The sequence below is a fragment of the Galeopterus variegatus genome, unplaced genomic scaffold, assembly GCF_000696425.1.
Source record: "Galeopterus variegatus unplaced genomic scaffold, G_variegatus-3.0.2 Scaffold4942, whole genome shotgun sequence".
NCBI lineage: Eukaryota > Metazoa > Chordata > Mammalia > Dermoptera > Cynocephalidae > Galeopterus > Galeopterus variegatus.
In genome coordinates, this window is record NW_007731053.1 from 135,084 (window position 1) to 140,892 (window position 5,809).

Sequence of the window (5,809 nt, forward strand, 5' to 3'; positions counted from 1 at the left end):
TTTTTGAGAATATTTAACAAAATGAAAGAATGATTTTGATATAATGGCAAGAGAGAAAAAACCCAGGAAATAAAACTGTAAGTGTGGTATGATCCAACTATATAAAATATAAAGACCCAAGGAAAGTATTTTAAAAAGCTAATGGCTCTGGGTGGTAGAATTATAGGTTATTTAAAAACTATTTCTCTGTATTTCCAAATTTCCTACAATTAACTCATGTTATTTATATGATCAGAAAAAAATAAGTGTTACGTACATAAAAATAAGACTTTAAAAAATTTTTCCTTTATGCTAGTCATTTAGGAACTGAAAAATCAGGAGTTTGTTCCTTTATCAAGTTTTTAATAATGAGGAAGAGAAAGGCTGTCAAATAGTTTGCTTCTTAAATTGATCTAGCTGAAACAGTAGTTTTAGAACTGAAATACTTAAACACTCTTAATTTCAAAATTACACATATTACTGCTAAAAAATAAAAGAGCCTAACAGATTGACCTGTTCTTTAGCTTAAATAAAACTACTTGAATGTCTATGACCTCTGATATCTTGTTTTCTCTTAAAGACTGTGAAAAGTATACCTGTGATGTTGATGATGAATTAACTTGCTGACATGGAATGGGCTCAGTTGTCAGTTGGATAATTTGGCCCATTAAAGCAAAAAGAGCACTGAGAGGCAACTAGTGTATTATGCTGCTGCAAAAATGCAAGAATTCTAGCTACTACACCCCCTTAAAATTTTTTTTTAACTCAAAATTAATCTGGAAAAAATTTTCAAAAGAAATTACTCCTTTAAAACATAGAGTGGACTGATAACACCAAGGTCAAGGATTTGAATCCCCTTACTGGCCAGCCACAAAAAAAAAAATAAAATAGAAGAAGGTAAAAGAAATAAAATGTAGAGTGTAAATTATGTAAGTGAAAATGACAAATATTTCTCAACTATAATATTAAAGAGTTAAACTGGATGTCTATATGCCAAAAAAAATTAACTTCAATCCACACCTAACACCATATGCAAAAATTCAAAATACATTATTAGACCTAATATAAAACCCCAAACTATAAAACTCCCAGAGGAAAATACAGGGAAAACTCTGTGACCTTGGGTTGTGCAAAGATTTCTTAGATATAACACTAAAAGCATGATCCATAAAAGCAAAAATGTATAAATTGGAGTTATCAAAAGACTTCTTGTTCTTTGCAAAATACTGTTAAGAGAATGCAAAGATAAGCCATAAACTGGAAGGAAATATTTGCAAAACTTATATCTAATAACAAAAGACTTGAATCCAAAACATGTAAGAAACTCTCAAAACTCAGTAAGAATAAGAACAATCAACCTAATAAAAAATAGGCAAAAGATATGGCAAATAAGCACATTAAAAACATGTTCAAAATCATTAATGAGTAAAGAAATGAAAATTAAAACACAATGAGATTTTAGTAGACATCTATTAGAAAGACTAAAATTAAAAAGACTGACCATTAGAAGTGCTAGCAAGGATGTGCAGGAACTGGAACTCTCATCCTTAAAGAAATGAAAATTAAAACACAATGAGATTTTAGTAGACATCTATTAGAAAGACTACAATTAAAAAGACTGACCATTAGAAGTGCTAGCAAGGATGTGCAGGAACTGGAACTCTCATCCACTACTGGTAGGATGTAAAATGATACAACCACTCGGGAAAAGACTGGCAGTTTCTTAAAAAGTTAAACGTACACCTGAAGGATGCAGCCATTCTACCCTAGGCATCTGTCTCTGAATAATGAAAGCATATGTCCGCACAAAGACTTGTACGTAAATGTTCACGGCTGCTTCATTTGTAATAGTCAAAAACTGGAAACAACCCAGGTGTCCATCAACGAGTAAATGGATAAATAAATTGTGGCATATTGATATGCTAACTACTATGCAGCAATGAAAAGAAGTGAACCGTTGATACACGCTACAATACGGGTGAGTGGCAAAATTATTCTGCTGAGTGAAAGAAGCCAAACAGAAAACAAAAACAAAACTAAATCCAAGTACACACTGTATCACTCCATGTATACGGAAGTCTATAAAATACAAACTAATCTATCATGACCGAAAGCAGGACAGTTAAGGAAAATGTGATATATATACACAATGGAATAGTACTGATATAAAAAATAATGATGGGCTGGCCCCATGGCTCACTCAGGAGAGTGCGGCACTGGTAGTGCTAAGGCTGCGGGTTCGGATCCTATATAGGGATGGCCAGTGCGCTCACTGGCTGAGCCTGGTGCAGACCACACCGTGCTGGGGTTGCAATCCCCTTACCGGTGAAAAAGAAAAAAAAAAAAGAAATTCTGCCATTCGTGCAACATGGATGAACTTAGAGAAAATCACGTTGAGTGAAATAAGCCAGGCACAGAAAGAGAAATAGCACATATCCTCACTCATCAATGGGAGCTAAAAAAATAAAAAAAGAAAGAAAGATACAGCAATCACAATAATTCCTTGAACTTTCAAAAGAGACTGGAACTGAGGCCACCAGAGGAGGACAAGAGGGAGGGGGAAGAGGGGTTAATGAGAAATTGGTAAAGGGCCACAAAAAATGAATACATTGTATAATGACGAATATAGTAATTATCCTGATTTGAGCATCACATATTACATACAGGTATTGATATTCAACGCTGTACCCCATGGATATGTACAATCAATTATGTCTCAATTAAAAAAATATATTTTTAACTTTAAAAAAAAAGAAATCAGATCTCACATCAGTGGTTGCTAGAGGTGGGGGTGGTAAAGGGGGGATTGCAAGCTTTTGGGGAGGTGGATATGTTCATTTTATTGAATGTGATAGAATCATAAGTATACATACATATTGAACTGTACACTCCAAATACATGCAGTTTATGGTATGTCAATTATACCTTCATATAGCTGTTAAAAAATTAACGAATCAACCTTATACTAAACTTTTTAGATAAAGAAACTGATAGCTCCAAGTTTCTCTGTTGTGGGATTAAAATTCACCACCTCTTGCCCTCATTAGCCCTGTGAGCCCTGGTGGTGGTGGTGAGGGGATCATTGCACTCAGAGCATCAAAAGACTGACCTCCCAGGACACTGCCCTGCTCATCCCTCAGGCTGGCCCAGGAAGGGTGACGGCAGGTTCTTCTGCCTCCTTGCCCTCTGGTAGCTTCGTGCTGTTCCCTCCCGTGCAGCCCCGCAGGGACCACAGACCTTACACTCACCTCTTCCTCCTCATTCTCTGACTGCCTAAACTTCAGCCGGAGACTTTCTTCAAACTCCTCATCTGTCCAGTAGAAGAGGATCTCCGCACCCTCGGTGGCCACCAAGACGCATTTCATCTGCCAGGGAGAAGCAATGTCAAGGTCCTATGCTCACCTATTACTCACCCCCAGCCTGAGCAATGAAGAGGAACCCCGAACCCCAGCACTCACTCACTGAGCCTTTTTCATCTGCCAGGGAGAAGCAATGTCAAGGTCCTATGCTCACCTATTGCTCACCCCCAGCCTGAGCAATGAAGAGGAACCCCGAACCCCAGCACTCACTCACTGAGCCTTGTTGCCCATCAGGCACTGCCATACGGGGCTTCCTGGTGTCATTTTGTCACACCCTCACAACTTGATAAAGTAGGACTCTTAAATGACTCCCATTTCATACAGCAGGACACAGGCACAGCCTGAAGTGGTAGAGCCAGGATCCAAATCCAGGCCCATCTGATGCCATGGCCACAGCACTTTCCTCTTGTTATCCAGCCCCTCTCACCACAGCTTCAGACCTGCCATGGGGTCTACTGTAACCAGACATAAGAAGGGACCCAGTTCTTTGTCTGGACAGAGAATCAGCTGCACAAAGCCATGCTCACGGCAGACAGTTGATTCCTGGTCTGGAAAAGGAAGGCGGCTTGTGCACCTCCACCTCTGGGGCAGCCCAGAGTTGTCTTTCCCTCCAACAAAAAGCAGCTCCAGAAGATGAGCCTCAAAACCCATGAGGAGTTTATTTCAGCATTACAGGAATTTCATTCAAAAATCTCCCCTGCTCTTGGTGGAAACAGAGGCTGCCTACGAATCCTGTCCCCGGTTCTTTCTCGTACCTGTTTAGCTGCTACTTTTCTGGCGACATCCATCGTCTCTTCAGCCCTTCCAAACCCTGTCCCCACCATCCCTACATGTACCCTCTGCACTTGATTACACAAAATGTGTTTTATTATCCACCAACAGGTAGATTCTTAATACAGCACTTCCCACACTGAGTCTTGGCCCCCCAGGGTGCAGCAAGACATTGACCCCTCAACCTTTGGGCAGCGTGACTAAGCCTGGTGAGGATTCAAATCCTCTTGTGGAGCTCAATGTGCCACACAGGTATGATGTGTTGTTCGTGTGCCAAACTGTGACAATGACCAGGAAGCTGTGCAGTTTCCTCAGGAGGATCCCAGTGTCTCAAGATCTTGGACTCAGTCATCTCAGGATCCCCATGTCCAGCTTAGTGATCCTTACTGAATCCCTCCCAAATCTCAGTTGGTTTATTAACTCTAACTCAGAGCACCAGGCCCCAAGGTGTTTACAGGGTTATGCGGGGAGATATAGCACAGTAAACAGACTGCAGCCTATTCCCATGGAATTGCTAAACACCACGGCAGAGACTGGGAGAGCAAAAGTTATGAAGAGAAGTTTGCTGGAAGAAGCTGCTCTGGGACGCCCAAGTGAGTGTGACAAAGTTGGGGGTTTGCCTAGAAGGAAGTGGGTTGAATGGTGGGCTGTGGAAGGAGGTGGTGGACGACAGCAGGGGGCCCCGTAGGATGGAGGGCAGAGAAGTGACAATGAAAGGCTGGCTGGAGGTGGACAAGGTCAAAGTAGTGGAGGCCAGTCATCTCAGTGTGGGGTAATGAGGGCTCACTCCTTGGTGGAGGCCAGGAGAATGGAGAGGAAGGCCTATTCAGACTGTGTAGCTTAGAGATTTAGCAGGCCATGATGACTGCCTGGCTGCAAGGGATGAATAGGAGATTAGGCAAAGGTGCCATCAGGATGCAGAGCAGGGGAAGGAGTAGGGGGATGAGAGGGTCTGCAGAGCTCAGGCATATTCAGTCCACTGCCTACCTCATTCTGCCTGCCTCCCTGTCCAGCCCAGGTGAGGCAAGATCATCTACCTTGGCAAGGAGCACAGCAGAGCTTCCAGACAGCCACAGGTTCAGAAAGGGCTGCGGTGGACCGACTCGGTGACCTGCTCATGGAAGAGCAGTACAGCATCCTCGGCGCTGCAGACGCTTAAAAACGGAGAGAACATGAGGCATGGGGTCATTTTATGATTTACCTCCTCTCCTCGCTATCCTGTTCTTAAGAGGAGACTCACGGGGGACTTAATGCAAAGGGAGCTCTGATGGCACTGGGCTAACTTGGGGAAAACATCCTCAGTGTCCACTCTCACCATCTGGACCCCGGCTCTCCCTTCCCTCCCCGCATACTGTCCCTATGGCCTTTGGTCCTGTCTTCCAGCAGCCGGGTCCCGGTCCCCCCGCTCGGGCCCGGCCTTGCCGGTGCAGGGCTTGAAGGCCCCGCAGTGAGTCTTGGCAGAGCGCGAGGCAGCAGTTCGCCGCCGCGGGGCTGCCGTCCAGCAGCAGCCGTCCTGCTTGCCCAGCGCTCTACAGTTTATGTGGCAGTTTCACCCCCAAATCCGCACCTCCCCCACCGCGAACCTCGCGGCACCCTGGGAAGGAGGCCTCACTTGTGGCACCCTCCACTTCCAAGCTGGAGAAACTCTGGCTGAAGCGGCCGGCCCACGGCCACACGCCCGGGCCGGGTGAAGGGGAGGG

At 43.9% G+C, this 5,809-nt stretch overlaps 1 protein-coding gene across 5 annotated transcripts in view; it reads right to left on the reverse strand.

Annotated features, from left to right (window-relative positions):
* The window catches only part of HPS1 (Hermansky-Pudlak syndrome 1), a 23,937-nt gene extending 18,627 nt beyond the window's left edge, over positions 1 to 5,310 (reverse strand). For all 5 annotated transcript variants that reach the window (XM_008588658.1, XM_008588661.1, XM_008588659.1 and 2 more), the window contains exons 1-2: positions 5,147 to 5,310; positions 3,228 to 3,344 (exon numbers count right to left, since the gene is read on the reverse strand). In XM_008588658.1, coding sequence (XP_008586880.1) covers positions 3,228 to 3,344 — 117 coding nt within the window. In that variant the 5' untranslated portion in view covers positions 5,147 to 5,310. The remainder of the gene's footprint in view (positions 1 to 3,227; positions 3,345 to 5,146) is intronic.
* Positions 5,311 to 5,809: the final 499 nt, after the last annotated feature.